Source organism: Mirounga leonina, unplaced genomic scaffold, assembly GCF_011800145.1.
Source record: "Mirounga leonina isolate KUSES-001 unplaced genomic scaffold, KU_Mleo_1.0 Mir_173, whole genome shotgun sequence".
Taxonomy (NCBI): domain Eukaryota; kingdom Metazoa; phylum Chordata; class Mammalia; order Carnivora; family Phocidae; genus Mirounga; species Mirounga leonina.
The window spans coordinates 49212967-49237432 of NW_023270447.1; the positions used below are offsets into that span (position 1 = coordinate 49212967).

Below are 24466 nucleotides of genomic sequence, written 5' to 3' on the forward strand. Positions count from 1 at the left end.
ACACGTGAAAAGATGCTCAACATCTATAATCAGGGAAATGCAAATCAAAACCACAATAAGATATCATGTTATACCAGTCAGAGTGGCTAAAATAAAAAAGACAAGAAATAATAGTGTTGACAAGGATGCAGAGAAAAAGGAATCCCACACTGCTAGTAGGCATGTAAATTGGTATAGTCACTGTGAAAAAAAAGTAAGGAAGTTCCTCAAAAAATTTAAAAAAGAAATACCATATGATCCAATAATTCCACTACTGGTTATTTACCCAGAGGAAAACAAAAACACTAATTCAAAAATATATAAGCACTCCTTTGTTTATTGCAGCATTATTTACAATAGCTAAGATATGGAAGCAACCTAAGTGTCTATCAACAGACAAATGGTAAGGAACATGTGGTATACATATACAATGGAGTACTGTGTAGCCTTAAGAAAAGATGAGATTGTGCTATTTGCAACAAAATGAATGGACCTAGAGGGTACTGTGCTAAGTAAAATAAATCTGGGAAAATAAATACCATATGATTTCACTCATAGGTAGAATCTAAAAAATGATATGAATAAAATAATAAACAAAAAGCAGCGTTAGACCTATAGAGAACCAATGGCTGCTGGGGGGGGGGGCTTGGGGGATGGGCAAAATGGGTGAAGGGGAGAGGGAGATGCAGGCTTCCAATTATAGAATGAATAACTCGGGCGCCTGGGTGGCTCAGTTGGTTAAGCAACTGCCTTCGGCTCAGGTCATGATCCTGGAGTCCCGGGATCGAGTCCCGCATCGGGCTCCCTGCTCAGCAAGGAGCCTGCTTCTCCCTCTGACCTTCCCCCCTCTCATGTACTCTCTCTCATTCTCGCTCTCTCAAATGAATAAATAAATCTTAAAAAAAAAAAAAAAAAAAAGAATGAATAACTCACAGGAAGCATATCTAATTTTCTTTCTAAGGAAAAGCCAATTAAGTGACTGAGGCACCTAGCTGGCTAGGTCAGTAGAACATGTGACTCTTGACCTCGGGGTTGTGAGTTCAAGCCCCATGTTGGGTGTAGAACTTATTTATTAAAAAAAAAAAAAGTACTGTGAACACAAAAGGTTTTTTTCCTGCTAAGTGCATTTCCATAACTAAAGTTGGTACTAATTTACAATTACACATTTATTTTATGCATGAGGCCTGTAGCGCTTAAGAAAGGCTGGGAGAAGAAAACAGTGTACAAATGCAAAAAGAATCAGCCCCTTCTTGCAGTCTAAGAGATTGGCAGCAATCGCATAAAAAACCATGTCATCGTTTAAACATTCCAGGAGTCATAGGTCTCTAAACAGCCATTCTGGCTTATGAAGATAAGAGGAGAGATTCTGGAAAGATGGCAAAAGAATGTGTTTGTAAATGAATAACTGATGAAATGTTAGGTAAGAACAAAAACCCTCTAAGAAACATAACCTGATAAGAGTAGAAGGCAATGAATTATTGTGGCTTGTGTGTGCTATATAAAGGTCATATTCACAGTAACACCAGCCACTGCAAGTTCCAAAGTTTCTCACATAACAAGAAATCCTTCACAGTGCTAGCAGCTATTTTTGGATTCAAAATCTTAACAAAACTTTTAATGCTTTATTTCATCAACCATATGTAAAATACATAAAACTCAGTCTGTATTATGTATAAAATTTATTCAAGTAGTTTCTCAACATATACTACATTTGTGGGCCATCTAGCATTGTGTGTACTAAGGTGAGCAAGACACTCTCTCTACCCTTATGGAGTTACAATTTAGGACTGGTGAAACACGCACGGAGTAATAATAGCTACATATGAAATGATAAATGAAAAAATAAAACCATAAACCAAATGTGGAAATCACGAAAGTGGAAGCAATTAACATTGCCTAGGGGAATCCGAATTGATTTCACAAAGGAGGTCCTATGTAAGCAGAATTTTATTTTATTTTCTTTTATTTTTTAAAGATTTTATTTATTTGAGAGAGAGAGAATGAGAGAGAGAGAACACCTGAGAGGGGATAGGGTCAGAGGACAAAGCAGACTCCCTGCCGAGCAGGAAGTCCGATGTGGGACTCGATCCCGGGACTCCAGGATCAGGACCTGAGCCGAAGGCAGTCGCTTAACCAACTGAGCCACCCAGGCGCCCTGTAAGCAGAATTTTAAAGGATGAACAGAAATCTGTCAGGTCAAAAAAGTCAGAAATGGCATCAGAGGCAGTAATATAAATTAGAACATGAAGGCATAAAATATATGCTATGTTTGAGGAAGAAGGAAAAGCTGAGTGTAGCTGAAGCACTGGTACCAATGGGTGCAGTGGTGAGTGCAGGAGTGAGACCTCAGGAGTAGGAAATGGAGCCTCATTAGGAAGGGCTTCAGAGGATTTGCTACCTCAAGTAAAAAGTATGGGAAACAACCTGAAATATTTAAAAGATGAGTGACATGATCAAGTTTGTGTAAAAAGGAAAGCAAAATTCCTATACAGTAAGTATTACAGAGTCTAACATAAAGCAGGCACTCAATTAGTGGTACTATTAATACTATAAAATGTACATAACAGTAATGAAAAGAAGAATCACCTTATATCTTTGATGGTCGCTCGTTTCAGGGGGTCAACCTGCAGCATATGCATCAAGAGAGTGGCAACAGAACGATTGAGATATTCTGGGATATAAAAAACACCCCCTCGGATCTTCTTAAATAACGTAGGTACATGCTCATCATCAAATGGGAGGGTGCCACAAAGAAGGGCATACAAAATAACACCACAGCTCCAAATATCAACTTCAGGACCTGCATACAATCTAAGAAAAAAGATGACAACACAAATCTGAAATGCAAGTGCCACTTTTTCTCATCCACGTATACCCTGCTTCTATATACACATGGTATAGACTTGGTGTATATTGATTTGCAAGCCTTTAATGAAGTCCATGGCCACACCCTAACACTCAATGCTTGTTCACCATAGAGAATCGGTCTCAGCAATTACTATTCAAGTTTTCCAAGAGGAAGTGGTACTTTTCTTTATTTGTCACAAACTCACTGAACCTACTAATTGACTAATTAAAAAATATAAAACTTACTATGGTTGATTTTTTTTTATGGAAACATCAAAGTAAATGACCATAAACTTGAAAAAATAATACTATAGTGTTTAGGCTAAATCCTTTTACCACAAAACTACAAGAAAAAAAATGCATATAAAATTGAATTTTTATCCCTGACATGCCTATTTTAAAGGGTATTTGAAACATTAGAGTGCCAAACTAGTCCTGCAGCAATCTCTTTGACACTATTTGTCCTGTATCACATTATCCTGAGTGTGACTTTCATTCTAATCACTTGTTAGGTTAGCTCATGGGACTAAGATTAGCTTTGCTCCACATAACCTATTCCTGGAATATTATTCCTTTTTTCTCTGACCTTTCTGCAGTATTAAAATGCCTCTGATACCCCACTGACAAACTCAAACCTGGGTCTGAGGTAACAAAGTGAATCTCTACAATTCCAATTAAAAGAATACAATCCATTTCAAAAAATTACTGTCCATCATTTATATCATTTGCTGTGCTTATCCAAACTCCTATACCTGCTCCTTGCAATAATACCTTTTCTTTATTTTCTCTCAGAGAATTCTGTTAACTTTTTAAATCAGACATTGGTCACTGTAAAAAAAATCTTTGGTTTACCACTGCAATCTGTATAAACATTTTTTGAATATACCAATGAGTAAGTTCCAATCTCTACTTATACAGTTTAATTTCATGAAATGACAATACTGTCCCTGAAAACCCTCATTCTTCTAAAGACAAAACATAATACTCTATATAGTATCTTATAAAAGAATATGTAAATTATTATTTAAGTACTATGTCTGGTAAGAAAATAACGACACTAGCTTGAATTTAACAAATGCTTTCTCTTATCTGTACTTTTCCAAAATGAAGAAAATCAAGACTTGTTTCAGTCATTTTTTTAATGGAAGAACTCTTTAAATATACTCATAACAAAATCTAAACCAAATGTTTAAAAAAATTGTTTCATATAACTATTCTCTCTTCAATAATGGAAAAATTAAAGGGATAATTTGTTCCTATTATGTTAACAGTCTCATCCTCTGAATAGAATATATTTTAATTAAATGTTATTAGAATGAATAAAAGATTATAAAGAGCTTACTCTCCACTGATCTATTATTACCTGCCTGAGATGACTTCAGGTGCTGCATAATTTGGAGATCCACAACTAGTTCTCAGAAATTCACCATCTGACATCATATTAGACAATCCTGAAAATAAGAGCAATATTTACTTTGTGCTAGATATTTTTAAAAGTAGATAAATGCATGAAGAAAAATGTCAAGTCTTCAATGTTCTATATATCATATTTTGTAATTATTTTAAAACAGTAGAAAGCACTTGAGAAACTAGAAGACCATTTCAGAGCACTTACACTCTAACAAAAAAGATAAAGCACATCGTGTATGATTAGAATTAAATTCCTTCACGTGGGACGCCTGGGTGGCTGTTGGTTGAGCATCCTGACTCTTGGTTTCAGCTCAGGTCATGATCTCAGGGTCCTGGGATCGAGCCCCGTGTTGGGCTCCATGCTCAGCGTGGAGTCTGCTTGGGATTCTCTCTCTCCCCCTCTTCCCTGCCCTTCCCCCACCCCCATGCTCTAAAATAAATAAATCTTTTTTGAAAATGTTGATTCACTTCACAAATACGAGGTTATTCTAAATTGTATGAACTTTTCCAAACATAAAAGCATCAAAATATTATTTACCCATTTCTACAGTTGAAAGAATGAAATAGAGACCATTACTTTTTATCCTGTGCTTTCAAAGCCTTTTAAAAAAATCTCTAAGTATTGGGGCACCTGGGTGGCTCAGCCGTTAAGCGTCTGCCTTCGGCTCAGGTCATGATCTCAGGGTCCTGGGATCGAGCCCCACATCGGGCTCCCTGCTCGGTGGGAAGCCTGCTTCTCCCTCTCCCACTCCCCCTGCTTGTGTTCCCTCTCTCACTGTGTCTCTCTCTGTCAAATAAATAAATAAAATCTTTAAAAAAAAAAAATCTCTAAGTAGAAATCAGGCTCCAATTTATAAAGATTATGTTCCAAAAGCTTTTAATTTGGAAAGCTTTAATTCAACGTAGAAAAAATAATCTACAGAACCAAAAATCTAGTTGAACTATCATACTAAGGAGTTTTGCAATTTAGAGAAGGAAGAGAAACAGGGAAACTAGTTTCCTAGTTTTTAGATTAAAGACAAGGTACAGACAAAAATTTTAAATAAGCAACACTGAACTCTGGCACATTTCCATCTCTCTTTCTATAACCTCTCACTTCCTAATCCTTTTGCCAAACACCCTACTATGGTACTCTTTCCAGGTATGTTTACCCCAGAAAGTGTTTGGTGCATTTAGATTTACATTTTGTTTCTTGTTTCTTTGTTTTACTCCTGACAAAAACTCCTATTCTTTTTAGCAAATGGTTAGATTCTACCCTGAAATCCACCCTTGATCAAATCAGAAAGACTGTAAGTCTTCAAAATTGCATGCAATTTTCATGTATTTCTCTTTAAGTGCATTCATCAAGGGAAGTGCCCATATTTTCATTAGATTTTCAAAGGAGTTTGTGACCCCCCCCATAAAAAAAAAAAAAAGACAGTTAAGTTTTCCTTTAGGAGGAAATGCAGATTAAATGGATTTACCTTGAAACTGGCCCTCTAAACTTCTCTAGAAGCATGTGCATTTTTAAAATTGTGTTTAAATGAATAGAACAAGCATTAATCCCTTTTTTCAAGGTACAGGATTTGTGAAGTTGAAACTGCAAGTTCATATTTCTTTAACAGTTGCTACTGACACACTTTAAAAGGCAACTAGTACATTTCTGAACAACCTTGGAGTTACATACCAAAGTCAGCTATCTTGGCATTCATGTGAGCATCCAACAGCACATTCTCTGGTTTCAGGTCTCGATGAACCACCATATGCCTATGACAGTAATCCACAGCTGATAGAATCTGCTGAAAGAGCCGCCTTGCTTCCACCTCTTCAACCTAGCAAGTATAAAAGAAGCTGCACTAAGAATATTTGAGACATGTACACAGCAAGAGTTTTAGTTTCATAATCGGCCCAAATGTAACTGAGCAAGCTAATTAGAATCAGGCTAGAATTCTCAACAAATCAGACAAACAAACCAAAAACTTGCATTAGAATTCAACATGTAAATTAACAAAGCTCTTCTTTGCTGCTAGGCAGTAAGATTTAATTTTCAATTAATATTACTAAATGTGCACCATGTTTTAGGCAATCAAGTAAAACATAATGTAAAACAGAATTTATGTGAAAGTGCTAAGAAAAGGAAATCCTTGAAGCTTCAACATAATGTTATGGAACAGATTTTTCACTCTGAAAAGCACTGACATTATGTTGGCAATTAAGTGGAACATGTTCCCTAAAATCAGTATTTTGAAAGGTTGTTTGTTTGTTTTTTTTTAAGATTTTATTTATTTATTTGAGAGACAGTGCAAGAGAGCAGGGGCAGGGGGAGGGGGAAAAGCAGCCTCCCCTCTGAGCAGGAAACCCAACACAGGGCTCCATCCCAGGACCCTGGGATTATGACCTGAGCTGAAGGCAGAAGCTTAACCGAATGAGGGACCCAGGTGCCCCAAAAGGTATATTTTTTTAAAGATTTTATTTTTAAACAATCTCTACACCCAATGTGGGGCTCAAACTTACAACCACAAGATCAAGAGTCGCATGCTCTATCAACTGAGACTACCAGGCGCCCCTTGAAATGTGTATTTTTTTAAGAAAGAAAAGATATCTAATATTCTGTATCTTTTATTGGGCTTTATTACAGAAGCAACCCTGACTTTGAAGATATCTTTGTGGTTTGCTATTTCCTACTACCCTCTTTTTTTAGCTTAGGGGCTTATTGTACTAGATAGTAAGTTACTCACCCGGCCATGTTTACAGATGTAGTCAAATAATTCACCACCAGACACATATTCCATTACCATAAAAAAATCTGTTGGAGTGCTGATCACCTGGTATCTTTTTTGTAAATGAAAAATAAAAAAATGTTAGTTTTTTAAAAAATCAAGCTAGTCTATTATTGCTACAATTTTATATTCCAATGTTTTATAATATCTTAAGATGGCAACAAATTATGTTATCAAAACAATCACAGAGCTATAAACACAGCTTTAATAAATTCTCTGCTTTCTGAGGCTTATGGACTTTTCTTCAGATCCTCCCTTTCATGTTTACAAAATCTTTGGAATCCTTTATTCTTCAACAACTAAGCATTCATTTCTCCATTTAAACAAAAAAATTTTTTACAGTCTATAGAGATCAGGTATCATATTTAAACATAAGTTAAAAATATTCTTGTTAAGCCTAAATGATACCACAAGAGATTTAATCAGCAAAATGCAGAAAGTGGTCAAACGACCCTTTCTTCAACAAATAAAATGTGAGAAAAGTAAAAGGGGAAGGGAAGCTATAGATTAATAGTAAATCAAGACACAAACTGACCTATTATACTACAGAGACTTGTTTTGATTTTTTTTTAAGATTTATTTTAGAGAAAGAGAGTACGCATGCGCACTCAGGGGGACGGGCAAAAGGAGACCGAGCGAAAGAATCTCAAGCAGACGCCACCCCAGTGAAAGCCCAACACTGAGCTGGATTCCAGGACCCTGAGATCATGACCTGAGCTGAAACCAAGAGTTGGATGCTTAACGACTGAGCCACCCAGGCACCCCAAGACTTATTTTGATTCTGACTCCAACAAACCAATGAAACAAAGTCTGAATACTGACTGGATGGTTGATATTATTATTTTAATTTTTTTAGGTGTGATAATGAACTGTGCTTGTATTACTAAAAGGGTCTATGTTTCAGAGTAGATACTGATGAGTTTGCAGAATAAAATCATAATATTTGGGATTTGCTTCAAAATAATTTGTGATGGAGGAAGTGGGAAGAAGAAGGTAAAACAATACACTGGCAACTGCTGAAGCCAAATGACAGATACTTGAGGCTTCATCATTTTGCTTTCCTATACATTAAAAACATTCCATAGTGGGGCATCTGGGTGGCACAGTCAGTTAAGCAACCAACTCTTGGTTTAGCTCAGGTCATGATCTCAGGGTCCTGAGATCAAGCCCCACATCAGGCTCCAAGCTCAGCATAGAGTCTGCTTAAGACTCTCTCTCTCTCTCCCTCACCCTTTGCCCCCGCCACCGCCATGCTCTCTCTCATTCTCTCTCAAATTAATAAATATTTTTTTTAAAGTTCCATAGTAAAAAGTTAAGTAGACAGATGAATGTATTTTTTTAAATTTACTTCTAGGCACTCAAAGCTGAGAACATTAAAAAGTAAGAATCTAAGCTCTATTTAAAAAAAATTTTCTTAAAAGACAACTTCCCCACATATTTCCAATCTTACCAAAGTTCTGAAAACAAGTTAAATACAATTATTAATGTTTTAACTGAAGGTTACATTTAACACACATAAATGAACAACTGACTTTTTAAATAGTTTGCTTTGTTTATAAAAGATTATCTATAATCTAGTTGATTATAAGCAATATCTCTAACTTATACTGAGTTACTATTTAGGAACACTAAGTATAGCTGTGCAGTTTCTGCATGGCTTACAGGCGCCAGTGAAGGCACAAGCAGGAGCTGAAAAGTGGCCCTGATGGCACCCTTTAGAAGGTATCAGAAGCAGGGGACCTTTCTGGTAAATTAGTCCACCCAGATGGGGTACTTTTTATTAATGTGCACAATAGCAACTATGTGCTACATGGTGGTTTTGGTTACTATTAAAGAGGAAAGAAAAAATGGCCAGGTCATTGGTGATATAACTACATACTATACATTTTAAGAAAAGACACATCACGTATAAACACTTGAAAAAAGTAAAATATTAAAGCTATAGTATGAAAATGATTAAAGAGTTTCAGAAGAAATATTTCTAATAGCAATCTTTAGTCTTTGGGATGAAAAATGACAAGGAACTCACTTTATATAAAATAAACTAATATAACTGAGGAATAAGGTCGAAATTACTTCAAATAAACTATGAAAAGGGAATTTTACCTGAGAACTCCAGAAGAAATGGTTCTATAAAAGCAATCTTACCAGGCACCAAAGTCTAATTGAAAAAAATGAATACTGTGAAGCAGGAGCACCTATTCACCTCACTGTAGGCTAATCTGATTTATTAACAGAATTCTCCATCACTTTTCTGCTCTGCTACATCTTTGGGGCATACGAGAAAAAAAGTGATGAAATTTTAATATATTTAGCTGCTGATTCTTCCAAGTATATCACAGGTCTTCAGTGGATACTGTTGGATTGAACTACTTCATGAAACCTCTAACTCCACAGCAGCCACTGTCCATATCAAAGGCCAATCTAAATCAATGAAAACCAAAACCAACATTATGAGTACTTACCTTGTGCCAGACACTGAGCTATTAAATAGTGACATTTACTATTTGTTGAAAACCTACTTGTATTGCATTTGATGAGATCAACAGCTCCTCCTTCTACTTGAGGAGCCTACAGTCTATTCAGGAACACACATATTAGACAAGTATTCTTTTCAAAATATGAATCTGTTCTTCAGTAGTCTCCTAATCAAAAATCTTCAGGGGGGTTCCCATTGCTCTTAGGTCCTGAGTGAATGAGGCCCCCTCCTGAGTCTGTACTGTCTCCTCTTTGATTCCCATCACTGGAGTGCACTATTTCTTTCTTTCATTAGTTGTACTGCACTTCCTTCTGCCATGGCATCTTTGTATAAGCAGCTTCTGCTAACCTGAATCCCGTACCTGACCTGTACTCCGCACTTTAACAGTCTACCAGTCATCCTTTCTAGCTCTGCTTAAAGGTCACTCCTTTAAATCCAGGTCAGCCCTTTTTGCTTTCACAGAATCACTCCCTTAGCTTCAGACCATGTGCCTCAGTTTGTGATTATACAGTTAGTGTGCACCTAGCAAAGTATCTATAATGAAGTAGGCATTTAAGTAAATATATAAAGTAGCACTTTTAAATAATGTGCGCAGCTTGGAGCCAAAACCAGAATAATCTGAAACAGAAATTATAGCAACATTACAACAAAAATTCAATGAATAAAATGTCAATTAACTAGCATGAGGCCAAGAAAAAAGGAAACATGATTTTCAAAAGAAAGAAATCCTAAGAAAACAGCTTCATATTGGGACTTAGGGGAAAAGGCCAATTCCAGGATTATATTCTTCTATCTAGCCAAGTAAGTCAAATTTTTGTGCCCTCCAAAATAATCACATTGAGGCATTATAAGAGATTCAATCATGAAATTCATATATTTAATACAACAGAAGAGTAAACTAACATGCTTTAAAATTTTTTTTCAGAAAAAAGTATTTCTAATTAATCAAAATAAATTCAAGTATCCACAAAAACCTCAAGCATTCTCCAGCTGACCAAGTTATATGTATTTCTAGGCAATATCCAGTTAAATAGCATATAGAAGTCAGGAAAAATCTTTCCAAAGTTAGGCAAAAGTCAATATTCATGAGTACGCCTTTTTGATGGTTATATCCATAGAGATTTCAAAACATTATTTATATAGCTGCATATACAGAATAATATTTTTCTTTATTTAGAAGTCAGTTATTAAAGAAATGTAGTAATCATTACCCTTGGTTCATGGCACCTGTCTTTATTGGTCCTTGAATGGCCTACTTTTATTTAATTACTATTTGTAATACTATAATAAGCACCTACAAACCCATCACCCAAACAAAAAACATAGGACCTCAACAATACCTCCATCTAACCATATGTGGAGTCATCTTCCCCCTCCCACTGCTTCCCCTCAACCAAGTTACCCATCATCCTGAATCCCCTTCCTGCTTCCCTTGCTTTCTCCTTTATACAGTTTTATTTATATATGTATATACATGTGTATCCCATTGTCTTCATATATATGTAAAATTCATACTCTTATGTATATTTTTATTTTAATTGCTCTTAGCTTTAAAAAAGGGTATCAGGTGGGGCCCCTGGCTGGCTCAGTCAGTTAAGTGTTGGACCCTTGATTTCAGGTCAGGTCATGACCTCAGGGTTCTGGGATTGAGTTGTGTGTCAGGCCCCACTTCCCCCTCAGCAGGGAGTCTGCTTCAGGATTCTCTCTCTCCTCTGCCCCTCCCCCCGCTTGTACGCCCTCTCCCTCTCAAATAAATAAATCTTTTTTTTTTTAAGATTTTATTTATTTATTTGACAGAGAGAGACACAGCGAGAGAGGGAACACAAGCAGGGGGAGTGGGAGAAGGAGAAGCAGGCTTCCTGCCGAGCAGAGAGCCCGATGCGGGGCTCGATCCCAGGACCCTGGGATCATGACCTGAGCCGAAGGCATACGCTTAACGACTGAGCCACCCAGGCGCCCCAAATAAATAAATCTTTTAAAAAATAAAAAAGAGTATCAGGCTATATGTAGTATTTTGGGGCCTGTTTTTTTGAGATTCATCCACACTGTTGTGTTTGCTAGTTATCTGATGTGACCATTGTATAATATTTCATTGTATTTATTGATCTACTCTCCTTTTAACAGAGAGGCTATTTATTTATTCATGCAATCTACCACTGGAGGGTAAATTGTTTCCACATTTTGCTATTATAATAGTGCTGCTGTAAACATTCTTACGCATGGCAAGATTTTCTCGATATATATCTATGAGTGGCATTGCTGAGTCATAGTTCATGTGACTGTCCAATTGTAAGAGCTAATGCCAACTATTTTCCAAAAAGATTTTGGCAATGCTAAAATCTTTACAAAGTTTGTGGATTTATATATTCTCCAACTCCTGCAAAACGCCATACACATTTCTTATTAAATGCTCACTCCGATATTTTGCCCATTTTTATCAACTTGATCTTGCTTTATTTATGCATGGATATACAGAATAAATCAGTATCTTTTCTAACATTCTAGAGTATAAGATTATTAGTATGCCTTGATTATTAGCTTCATAAAAAGTATACGTTTTCAATCAATTCACACTGAGTATGGCTTTCATTTTCTCTGTAAAGAGATCTGTATATATGTCTAAAAAATAATAGCCTTAAAAAATGTATGTGTATATACCCATGCAATACTATTATCATGCATAAATTTAACAAATCATGAATGTCATCAAATACCCAATCAGGTTTCCTGATTAGCTTATAATGCTTTTTTGGTTTTTAATATTTTGATTAAATTAGGATCCAATTATAATCCATACACTGCAATTGACTGATATATCTCTTATGCTTCTTTTAATTTATAGGCTGCTCCTCCATCTCTGTTTTTTTCTTTTCATGCATTATTTTGTTGAAGGAGCTGGTTGGCTTGTCCTGCAGAGGATTCCATGGTCTCATTTGGTTGATCCATCCTTTATGGCAACATAATGCACAATTTATAACACCCTCTTAGATCTAGAGACTAGATCAGATTTCATTTTGACTTTTATTTTCCTTTGAAAGACTAGATGGTGCTGTGCACCTCCAAGCAAAGGCCTATAATATCTCTCTTTTTTGAGAAATTAGCAGCCATTGCTGATCAGATCCTCAATTTATTAATTCACAAGAAAATTTTAAATGCTGGCCAACTTGCATAGTCTAATAATATATTATGATCTAAAGGAAATCCTCACTCAAAACCTCGTTCCTCAAAAACTCCACTGTCTCTGAAGTGCAGGCCATCAGATTACACACCCAATACCCTTTTTTTGTTACAGTCATCAATCTAACTCCCCACTCCCTTTCATTCTGACTTAATGTCTTTTTCCCCCATTGCTACTGTTGTACATGATATACACATGGGTGATCTGTCCAATACATGGCCTCTAATTTCCTTGACCTCCTCATCCTCCACCACACCCAGCCACTCACTCCGTGGTCATACACCATCAAACACTAACTCTTCCAATTATGCACTGGATTCCTTCCTCTCACCTAACTAAAGGACTTGGTTTCTACAATTAGCTTTTCTTTCTCCTGTATCAGTCTCTCCGTCTTGACCAAATTATCCCCTTTGGTGTACAAGCATTCTATAATATCTTTCATCTTAAAAAAACAAACCCTGTTTAGACCCCACATTTCCTCTCATTATCACTATTTCTCTTCTCGCCTTTTAATAAAATTTCTGAATTGTCTATTATAACTAACTCTCCTTTTTCAGCTCAAATTCTCTCCTAAGCCCCTCAAAACAGGATTTTGCCTTCATCATTACAATTAATTGGCCCTTTTCAAAGACACCAGCAGCCTCCACCTTGCCAAATCTAATGGGTCAATTCTCAGTCTCATCTTACTCAATATTCAGCAGTATAAGGAACAGTTAATAATCTCTCTTTCTTCAAATATATTCTTCACTTGGCTTCAGGATAGCATATTCTCCTGGTTTCCCCCAACCTCTTTTAACTGTTCATTTTCATTCTCCTTTGCTGGTTCCTCCTCATCTTGGACATCTTAACATCATTATGCCCTAGAGATCAATCCTTAGATTTCTTATTTATCTATACTCTATACCTGGTGATCTCATCCAGTCTTAGGACTTTATTTTTTTTTAAGATTTCATTTATTTTTTAACAGAGAGAGAGACAGCAAGAGAGGGAACACAAGCAGGGAGAGTGGGAGAGGGAGAAGAAGCAGGCTTCCCGCAGAGCAGGGAGCCCGATGTGGGACTCGATCCCAGGACTCTGGGATCGTGACCTGAGTTGAAGGCAGATGCTTAACGACTGAGACACCCAGGCACCCCAGTCTTAGGACTTTATAAATATCTTAACTACCATCTATATGCTGATGACTTCCAAATTTCTCTTTATCTTATGCCTGTCCCCTTAACTCTGGAGTCATATATTTAATAACCTATTTATATCTCTACTTAGATGCCTAATAAGCATCTCAACATCATAAAACCAATATCAAATTCTTGATACCACCCTCCAACACCCCACACCTCTAACTTGTTCCTCCTATAATTTTCTCCATTTCACTTAATAGCAAATCTATTCTTTTATTTGCCCAAGCCAGATAACCTTGGAGTCAATCAATGCCTTCTCTTCTTTCACAGCCCACATCTAATCTCTAAGCAAATGCTGTTACCCTACCTCAAAAGTATATAGAGAAGATGCTTACTTCTCAACACCCTCCAGATTATGCTCTATTCTAAGCCACCAACTCTTTTACCCACAATACTGCAGTTGACTCCTAATTGGTTTCCCTGCTTCAACATAAGTCAGGTCATATCATACCTCTGACCAAAACTTTCTAATGGCTTCCCATCTGGCTCAGAGTAAAAGCCAAAGTCCTTATAATGGTCTATAATACCCTACAAAATCTGGCTCCCTTTTAGGTCTCTGTCCTCATCTCTTAGTCCAATTCCCCCTAGATCACTCTGCTCCCTTGATCTCTGGCCTATATTTCCACCTCAGAGCCTTTATATTTACTGTTCCCTCCATTTGTTACTTTCCTCCTCCAGATAATCTGCATGGGATATTCCCTCACCTTTTCACAGTCTAACTTAACAATATATTTTACTAACATAAGTTTTATTATCTATCTACTCACCCCCCGCCACTACACACACACACATGTGAACAGAAGCTCCATAATAGCAGATTTTGTTGTCATGTCATCTTTTTGTTTGCAGATATATCCCAAGTGACTCAGTGGTGCCATTTGCTAAATGAAGGGATGAACAAGCTAACTTTCTGGCCTTGTTTTCCTCCATTTCCCTACACATACTATATGTTCCCAACACGCCATGTTCTTTACACTTACATTATTTTGCTCTTGTTGTCCTCATAGAACCATGAGGACCTTGTTCAAATGTCACCTCTTTACTTACACATGCTATAAGTAATTAGTAAATGCCTACTACTGTACTAGGTGCTAGGGAGATAAAGATGATACCTAACATCTCCATTTAGATCTAATGGGATTCTCAACTTAACATGGCCAAAACAAGTATGCTTAATATCCACCTATACCCCAACACGACTCTCCTCCATTCTTCCTATCTCAAAAAATAGCCTCATTATCAGCACCTAGTTGCTCAAGCCAAAATCCAAAATTCCAGTTGCGCAGGCCAAAAAAAAAAAAAAAAAAAAAAATTCCTGTTACTTTATTATCCTCAGTAACTCATTAACTTTACCTACAAAATATATATTGAATCCATAGATTTCTCTCCCCCTAGACCAGTGGTATCAAATAGAACTTTCTGAAATAATAGAAATGTTTTATATAGCCTTTTACAATAGCCATTAGCCACACATTGCTATTAAACACTTGAAATATGGCTTGCTTGACTAGAGAATTAAATATTTTAATTAATTTAAATTTATGCTACATGTAGCCAATGGCTACTACACTGGACAGCACAAATCTAGACTACCACTTTGATTAAAGCCACCATAATCCTAATCTCTTAGCTGGACTACACAACAATAGCTTCTTAACTGGTCTGCATCCATTTCTGCCCCCATACCCATTCTGTACTATAGTCATATCATCTCACTAGTTGGCTAGATCTAAATAATCTTTCAGGTCTTAGCTCAAACTTAACCTCCTCAGTGAGGCCTTCCCACAACTTAATCTGAATTAACACTTACTCCTTGCTAGTCACAACCTAGAACAGCACTACCTTTCATTCTCCTCAAAGCACTTATCACTGCCTAAAGTAATCCTGTTACTTTCCTTACTCACTATCTAGAACTGCTAGATAGCTCTAGAACAGAAGCTCTGTAAGGGCAGAAACCTTGTCTTTCACTATCATATCCCCAATGCCTACAACAGTTCCTATTAGATAGCAGGTACTCAGTAAAAATGTGTTAAATAAAAGAAAAAACAAACATAATTCCTGCTTCTAAAGAACTTGGTCTTGTGGGAGATACTAATACAAACAAATTAGCAAGTTCAAAGTAATGTCAAGGGCTTTAGAAAGGCTGACTACTGTGGTACAGAGAGGATGATGCCTAACACAGACTTACAGAATAAACAGGTTTTCTGGAGATAACCACCTGTAAAGGCTAAAATCTAAATGGTAAATTGGAATTGGAAGGGAGGTATAGAAAAAGCTTTCTAAGTAGAGGCAATAGCTGAAGGACAACAAGCAAAAGAGGATGGTGACAATAAAAGCAGAAAGAAATAGACTAAGATTATTTAGGGCTAAGAGCTGCAGAACTCAATGATTGATTATATATAAAAATGAGGGAAACGGAATTAAAGACGATCCCTAAGTTTTAGGCTTAGAAAATTGCATGAATGGTATTTTTGCTCAAAACAAAACAAAAAACAGAACAGAAAGAAGTTTGGGAAAGAAAGAAAAGTTCAAGTTAGTTTCAGATGATTCAATGACTTCAGAATGGAAACATCCAATAAAGAGTTCAATAAGTGTGTTCAGGATTCAGGAGAAATATCTGGCCCAGAAATATAGTTTTGGAAATCTTTAGCACAAAGATGACAAATGACAACCATCGTAATAGATGGGGTCACCCAAAGGTGGTTCACTAACATTACACTAGCTCACAATGCTGACATGCATCAATATTTAATGGCCATGAAGATGAAGAGGCCCGTAAAAGAAAGTCTTAAGAAGACGAAAGATTCAAAGAAGCAAATCAGAAGACTGTGATGTTATAGAAACCCAGAGAATACAACATTTCAAGGTGGTGGTGGTGAACAATGTTAAAGAGCTGTCTATAGGTTGAGTAAGATAAAACTTTAAAAAGTAAGCAGGCAAAACCAGCTCTACCAAATAAAGTACTGATTTTCTGATTGGTTAAAGTGAAGTTCCCTAAGAACTATGGGGTGCGGGGGGAACAAAGACAAAAATCTTATCAACAAATTCTAGTTCATGGGAAAGTTTGGAGTTTCCTTTGAATCCTGTTTACTCTTTTCAATTTTCTCCCAGTGGGATTTTACAATTTGATTTAATAGAGAAATCATGCAATAAATATCCTACATTCTTGGTTTTTGGTTTTCAAGCTTTACTGCTAGAGAAACTAGAGGCCCATTCTGTAACAAGGGAACTATTCTTGGCAGTTAGTCCAAGACTGCACAAAACAAACAAAACCACTAAAAGGATTAGGTCTCTCTCCCTGTTTAAATCACTAACACTGTTAGAGGCTATGTCAATTAGCTTGTTCTATAGCAAGGATACATGAGTACTTTTTCTTTTTTTTAATTCAGTCCACAATTGAAGAGGCAATCTGGCTGAATGGATTAAGCCCAAGGCTGGAAGCCAGAAGATTTAAACATTATATTCACCTCTGCTAATTACTTTCTGATCAACCCTGAGAACGTTCTACATCTCCCTCACAAAACAAAATAGCAAATAATTAAATAATTCTAAACCAGAATAAGATAATTAGCCAAACCAAAATTTGAAATTATAATTAGAGAAATGAAGGCAAAAAAACACTGGTAGATATGACATCAAAAATAAGCTTTTAAATCCTCATGACAGTTGCAACTGCTTACTGACAAAATCTGATTTGTGTTTGTAGGAACACAACAGGAACTAGGACTCATACCCTAAGTGGGCAAAATTTCTCTGGGGTCTTTCAGGCTGGCATTCTAAAAGGGATGAGGTCAAGGAACAAGGCAAATACAGAGATCTCCCCCTTCACTCTCATTCTGGCATGTGACACTTTTAGTCTGGCTTCCCAGCTTTCTCCTCTTATAGGAAGTGGCCGCTCAGTAAAGGAAGAGCAAAAAGATTTAGCTTAGAAGCCACTCAGTAACTAGAATAAAGTCATTTATCAGCATGGAGTCAAAGTTATTTATGAACTATTTCAAGTAGGAGAAAAACAGTTAAGAATCATGAAAGTGGACTGAAATATCAGCTTGTAGGTTATCTATTCCTACTTCAGGCCAATGCTCATCAAATACCAGGCATTGTATCAGTGCAAACACATCCCCACTTTAAAATTAAGGAAAATTAAGGAAACAAAGAATATGAGAGGTGAGTTACCAAGCTGGTGGATGGCATTTTAATTCTTATGCTAATCTTAAAAAACCTGCATATACATATTCTGGATCATCTAGAATGTAGGTCCTAGACGATAAGCTTGTAATCAATCATGCACTGCCATGTTATTTTAGAGACCTCATTTCTTGTTTATGTCGATGAACAAGTGAACTTCACGTGAAGATGAAAGGACACTGACGCTCACTGTCAGAATGCACATTTCATGGTAACAGTGTGAGACCTGAGTCATCACCGCTACCCAACAGCAGACCAAGGCCCTCCAGAAAAAGCCTTCCTGAAGTTAGGCACATATTCATATTGTTGGTAAGATGCACTGAACATACCAATTTGCAACAGTTCACTAACAATAAATGTAGCTAGTATGAGTAAAGACTAAATGCATGTTCCCAATCCCAGCAATAATAACTAGATAAGCCACTCATTTAAGGATTTCAGGAATGCTCCTGTATTAGTTTCCTACTGCTGCCATACTTCAAATTTGGTGGCTTAAAACAACCAAATGTATTACCTTGTAGTTTTATAGAAGTCTGACAGGTCTCACTGGGCTAAAATCAAGGTTGGCAGCAAGGCTCTAGAGGAAAATATTTGTATTTTCCAACTTTTAGAGTGCCTGCATTTCTTGGCTCATGGCCCTCTTCCTCCATCTTCAAAGTCAGCAACAGCCAGTTGAGTTCTTCTCACATTTTATCACTCTGCCCTCGCTTCACTCTCAAATCTCTTTCTCTGAGTCTTCTGACTCCCTCTTTCACTTTTAAGGACCACTGTGATTACTACTGGCACACCCAGAAAATCAAGGAAAATCTCCCTATTATAAGATCAGCTGATTAGCAACTTTAAATCCATCTAGAACTTTAATTCCCCTTTGCCATGTAATATAACATATTCAAAGATTCTGGGGATTAGGATGTCTTGCGGGAGGGGGGGCATTAATGAGCCTAGCACAGCTACTATGCTAGCCTTGTCGTAAGGCAAATAATGTACCTCTGGAGATTATCAAGTTGTTGCTTGTTAACACGGACATCCAAAGACTGCTCACTAACAAAGTTTAGGCTAAATATAATGTCTGATTACAATGAACTAGCAAACAAAGCCTCAAAGACATTAACAATGATTTTTTTTACAATATACTCATATGAACAGGCTTTCTCTTCAATATTATTTGAATCAAAATATAAATATGGATGTCCTACTATTAAACTAACAATGATTTGGTTTTTGAAAAACACCATATTCATCACAGTATACTATAGATACTACTTTGAATTTCTTTAACTTCATTGTCTTATATTTAAATTGTGAATTTATCTTGGTTTCATAATTGTGTCAAAGCTATAAGCATATGGAGTTTATTACACCGAATTGTTTCTGTATACTTAAGTAACAATATACTAAAAATAATTAACTCAAAACCAGGGATCCACAAATTTATTTTTTCCTTAAAAGGAATTCATATAACTTTGTTTTGAGAAAGACTGGAGTACTGGAGTAAAGCATTAATAGCATGGCATTTGGAGTCAGACATGAACTCAACTACCAGCTCCACAACTTACTGGCTCTTTGATCTTGGACACGTTGCTGATACTCTTTAGATATACAATTTCTTTATTTATTAATTGAAAACAATACCTACCCTATACGCTTATCATGAGGATAAAGTGAAATTATATATGTAAAATGCTCAACACAGCTCCTAGCCACTAGCAGGTACTCAACAAGATTAATATTTATTTTATAAAACTCTATCCAAGCTTTAAGATAAAAAGTAAAGACAATTTTCAGTGGTTAGCGTATTATGTTTTCTCAGTAAATATTAAACTACAACTTTAAATGATTTCAAAGAATACTGTTACATACTCAATACCTACTTTTTCTAGCTCTAATCAATTTTAAATTATTTCTCTTTCAATATAATTAATCAGCTTTATCAATCTCTTCATATTATCTTTTAAGTTTGTAACTTGTCCTATCAAAAAAAAAAAAATCCACCTGCCTTCCTAAGAGCTCTGCTATCAGTAATCACAGTAATTATTGCAGTTTTGCAAGTAATATACACTAGTGGATAATATTAAACAGTTACATTTTACCTTTTCCAAAAGAAATCACTGTAATGTTAATGAAACGAGACTAGAAAAAAATTATAAAATGAATCTAGGAACATCAAAGTCCTAAATGCCCTTCAAAGTGAATACTAGAGAAGAGTCAACTTCCAAGGCTGCATTCATCAGTTGAAAACAGTACCAATTTTGAAAAACTGACTTTTAATTATAAACTAAAAGTATGCAAGAAAGGATTGATGGAGGTTAAATGAATTAATACTTGCTGAATATAAATATTAAAGATTTATACTTTCATAAAAAGTTAACTAAAGATAATTATTTGTAAATTCACAGGAAATATTTCAAGACAGTTTCTCTTTTGCATTATCAGGTACAAAAATACTTACAGTTTGATAATATGAGGATGACGAAACAGTTTCAGATTTTGAATTTCTCGTTTTATTTTTCCAACAACATCTAAACTGCGAATCTTCTGTCTATTTAAGATTTTAACTGCCACTTTATGGCCTGTCAATTGATGTTCTCCAACTAAAGAAAAGAAAAGGAAAAAACGTGCTGTCATAGCAACATAATCATTTATTCATTCTTCCTTCCACTAGAACCCCAAATCTCTCTACTCATATATACCACTTTTATGTCATTTATTGTATAGAACTTAAGTTTTTTTTACTTGTTTCTTCTACTAGAGTATGCACTCCTTGAGGAAAGAAACTGCATCTTGGTCTTCTCTGTATCCTCAGTACCCAACAGGAGATGTTCATTAAATATTTGTTGAAAGGATTACTGAATTCTATATTACCACAAAAAAATAACCAAATGTGGAACATCTTTTGGATAGAGCAGACTTCACTATGTTAATCTCTTTATTTCTTCATTTCTGGTTAATGCTAGTCATTGTATTATAGAAGAATAAATGATTGCTGTAATAAATTAAAAACCCATAACTGGTTTAATTGTTATTTCATCAGAAAATATACATATAGCCTTTATTTTATGTATTTCTTTGCCTTTTCCATAAAGCCTTCCTATTTCCCCCTATTTAATGCGATCTCTACTTCTTTCAAACCCTTATGTTTACAAAGCTCATGTATCATTTATCATTTTTAGGCTATTGTAAACATTTGTGGTTTTAACAAATCATACGACATGAGCTATGAGCTCATACCCACCCCCACCTTGAGTAAGGCAGTCAGCACTCATCTGACTCTCCCAGAAGTACATAGCACAGTATTTTGTACATAATACATGCTAAATATATGTTGCATTAAATGAAACAATAGTCCTTCTCCTTTCATATAACACATTCATAGTATCCACACTATTAGTAATATCCAAATGAAAAATCCCTCCATCAGAAAACAAATTTGTCAGCCTCCCCTCCTATTTCCCTCAATTACTATTCTAAACATTGATCATTCTCCTCACAACATCTAGTCAACTCATGACTCCTTACAGCAAATTCCCCTTCCATTTCTTGGGAGAAAATGAAGTCCATAGGAGTGATTTCCTCTATCTTCAGGCTTGGTTATATCCACATCTCTCTTTGCTCCAGTCTCAGATGTTTTCACCCTCCTCCTGTTCAAGGCCAATATCATCAACTTGTGGCCTTGAACTCACCCTCACCTCTTCTACACTGTCCTTATACTCAATCATTTTCTTTCCTAATAGCTCCTTTTCCTTAGCCCATCAATATCCTGTCCTGCTCCCAAATCTTCCATTTACCCTGCATCTTCCTTTAGCTTTCAACATTTGTCTCACCAACATTTCTCAAAACAGTAGTGTACATTTATCGTCCGTTCCTCCTCCCTTTTCACCCTCCTAACATTACTGTTCTCTGGCTTCTGCCTCCACTCCTCTACCGAAACCAAAGGGTCACAAAAGACCCATTAATCATCAAGCCATGTATACTTTCCAGTTCTCAGATTACTGCAATAGACAACACTGATTACTCTCCCCTTTTGGTGGCACTTCTCACTCCTGGTTCTTCTACTAACTTTCAGATGGTATGCTTTATGGCTTCCACCTGTTCTTTAAAGTTTAGGGTCCTCAGGTTTCTAATATATAACCAAAATAGACCCTTAAGTGATCTAGCCCATCTCTCATAGTTTTAATTATCACCCATGTGCCAAGCACTCTGCCCTCTTCTTCAAGTTCAGGTATCTCAGTCCTAGTATTATTCCACAAACACCTCAAATTCAGCATGTTCAGAAGTAAACTCAGCATTCTCTTCCCCTTCCTCCACCAAACCTACGTCCTCAATTTCACTTGATGACACACAGCCTATATGCTAGAAATCAAAGAGGTGACAGTATCTCCTAAATATTCTCGGAATCAAGTTTTAAATCATTAAAACAAATACATTAATAACAATGATAGAAGTGACAACGACACTTATTGCTTTATTATTCTAAGTACTAACTACTCTGCTCACTCAGCCGAACAACTCTATGAAGTATTGTCCTCCATTGTAGAAATGAGACACCTGAGGCACAGAGAAGTAACTCATAGGAGGTGATGCCCTACGAGGTGGCACAACACGTGATCTCAAGCTCCCTCACTTCAATTCACAGGAAGCAAGAAAGATCTACACATTATTATGTGTAGATTATAATAATGCCCCCAGTCAGAACAATGCAACCAGGAAATGGGCTGACCTAGGAAGAACTGAGTTTCTTGTCACTAGAGATTATTTTTACCAAACTTTCTCAAGTAGTAAATTATCATCTCAAAAACTTTAGTGAAGCTCGAAAGTTATTTTACCTACATATAAAACAAACAAATTGGGAACCATCATATCAAGTTCAATCTATCCTAACATTCCAAAATATGTGTCCAGAACTCCAAAAAAATATTACCAATTTCAGGAACTTTTTAAAATTAATTTTTTAAATTCCAGAACAATTTACATACAGTGTTATATTAATTTCAGGTGTACAATAAAGTGATTCAACAATTCTATACATTACTCAGTGCTCATCATAAGTGTACTCTTAATCCCCTTCATCTATTCCACCCAACCACCTACCCTCTTCCCCTCTGGTAACCACCAGTTTGTTCTTTGTATTTAACAGTCTGTTTTGTTCTTTTTTTTTGTTCATTTGTTTCTTAAATTCCACATGAGTGAAATCATATGGTATTTGTCTTTCTCTGACTGACTTCACTTAGCATTGTATGCTCTAGATCTATCCATGTTGTTGCAAATGGCAAGATTTCATTCTTTTCTAAGGCTGAATCAATTTCAGGGACTTTCTACTCAATTAAAATAACCTATATGGTTTCTTGATGCTTGGGTAGTTTAGTACTCACCTTTGGGAATTTCAAAACCCCAAACACTTGCCTGCATGGTCTAAAAAATAGGTCTTTCTCCTCAACTCCCAGACAACCTCAATGAAAGTAACCAATGCTGCATCCCCTTGTCAATTAAAAAAAAAAAAAAAGAGTTCAATTCCTCCTTCCCCATTTGATAATTGAAACTACTGACTACTGAGAACATATGTGCTCTTTCCAGATCAAAAAGATAAGAGCAAAGACTCTACCAGTCAAACAGATGGATGTTTTGTTTTTAATGCTATATGCTTAAACCAAAAAACAAAGAAACCAGAAAGTGAATGAAATTACTCAAAACAATTTAATGATGAAGTATTACTTTGCCAACAAATTCAATAAAGCTGCAGTATACAAAATATACAAAAATCAGTTGTGTTTCTATACACTAACAATGAACTATCAAAGGAATTAAGAAAACAATCTCACAATTGTATCAAAAGAATACAATACTTAAGAATAAATTTAACCACAACGTGGATGGAACTAGAGGGCATTATGCCAAGCGAAATAAGTCAATCAGAGAAAGACATGTATCATATGATCTCACTGATATGAGGAATTTTTAATATCAGGAAACACACAGGTTGCTGGAGTGGTGGGGGGTGGGAGGGATGGGGTGGCTGGGTGATAGACACTGGGGAGGGTATGGGCTATGGTGAGCGCTGTGAATTGTCTAAGACTGTTGAATCACAGACCTGTACCTCTGAAACAAATAATACATTATATGTTTAAAAAAAAAAAAAAAAAGTAGTAGGAAGGGAAAAATGAAGGTGGGGGAATCAGAGGGGGAGACAAACCATGAGAGACTATGGACTCTGAGAAACAAACTGAGGGTTCTAGGGGAGGGGGGTGGGGTGATGGGTTAGCCTGGTGATGAGACAAACCATGAGAGACTATGGACTCTGAGAAACAAACTGAGGGTTCTTGGGGAGGGGGGTGGGGGCATGGGTTAGCCTGGTGATGGGTATTAAAGAGGGCACGTAGTACATGGAGCACTGGGTGTTATATGCAAACAGTGAATCATGCAACACTACATCAAAAACTAATGATGTAATGTATGG

At 36.2% G+C, this 24466-nt stretch overlaps 1 protein-coding gene across 2 annotated transcripts in view; it reads right to left on the minus strand.

The window, feature by feature from the left end:
* PRKAA2 (protein kinase AMP-activated catalytic subunit alpha 2) overlaps nt 1-24466 on the minus strand; it is a 70230-nt gene that overhangs the window by 18098 nt on the left and 27666 nt on the right. For both annotated transcript variants that reach the window (XM_035018462.1, XM_035018463.1), the window contains exons 2-6: nt 20465-20606; nt 6954-7047; nt 5903-6047; nt 4190-4277; nt 2566-2790 (exon numbers count right to left, since the gene is read on the minus strand). In XM_035018462.1, coding sequence (XP_034874353.1) covers nt 2566-2790; nt 4190-4277; nt 5903-6047; nt 6954-7047; nt 20465-20606 — 694 coding nt within the window. The remainder of the gene's footprint in view (nt 1-2565; nt 2791-4189; nt 4278-5902; nt 6048-6953; nt 7048-20464; nt 20607-24466) is intronic.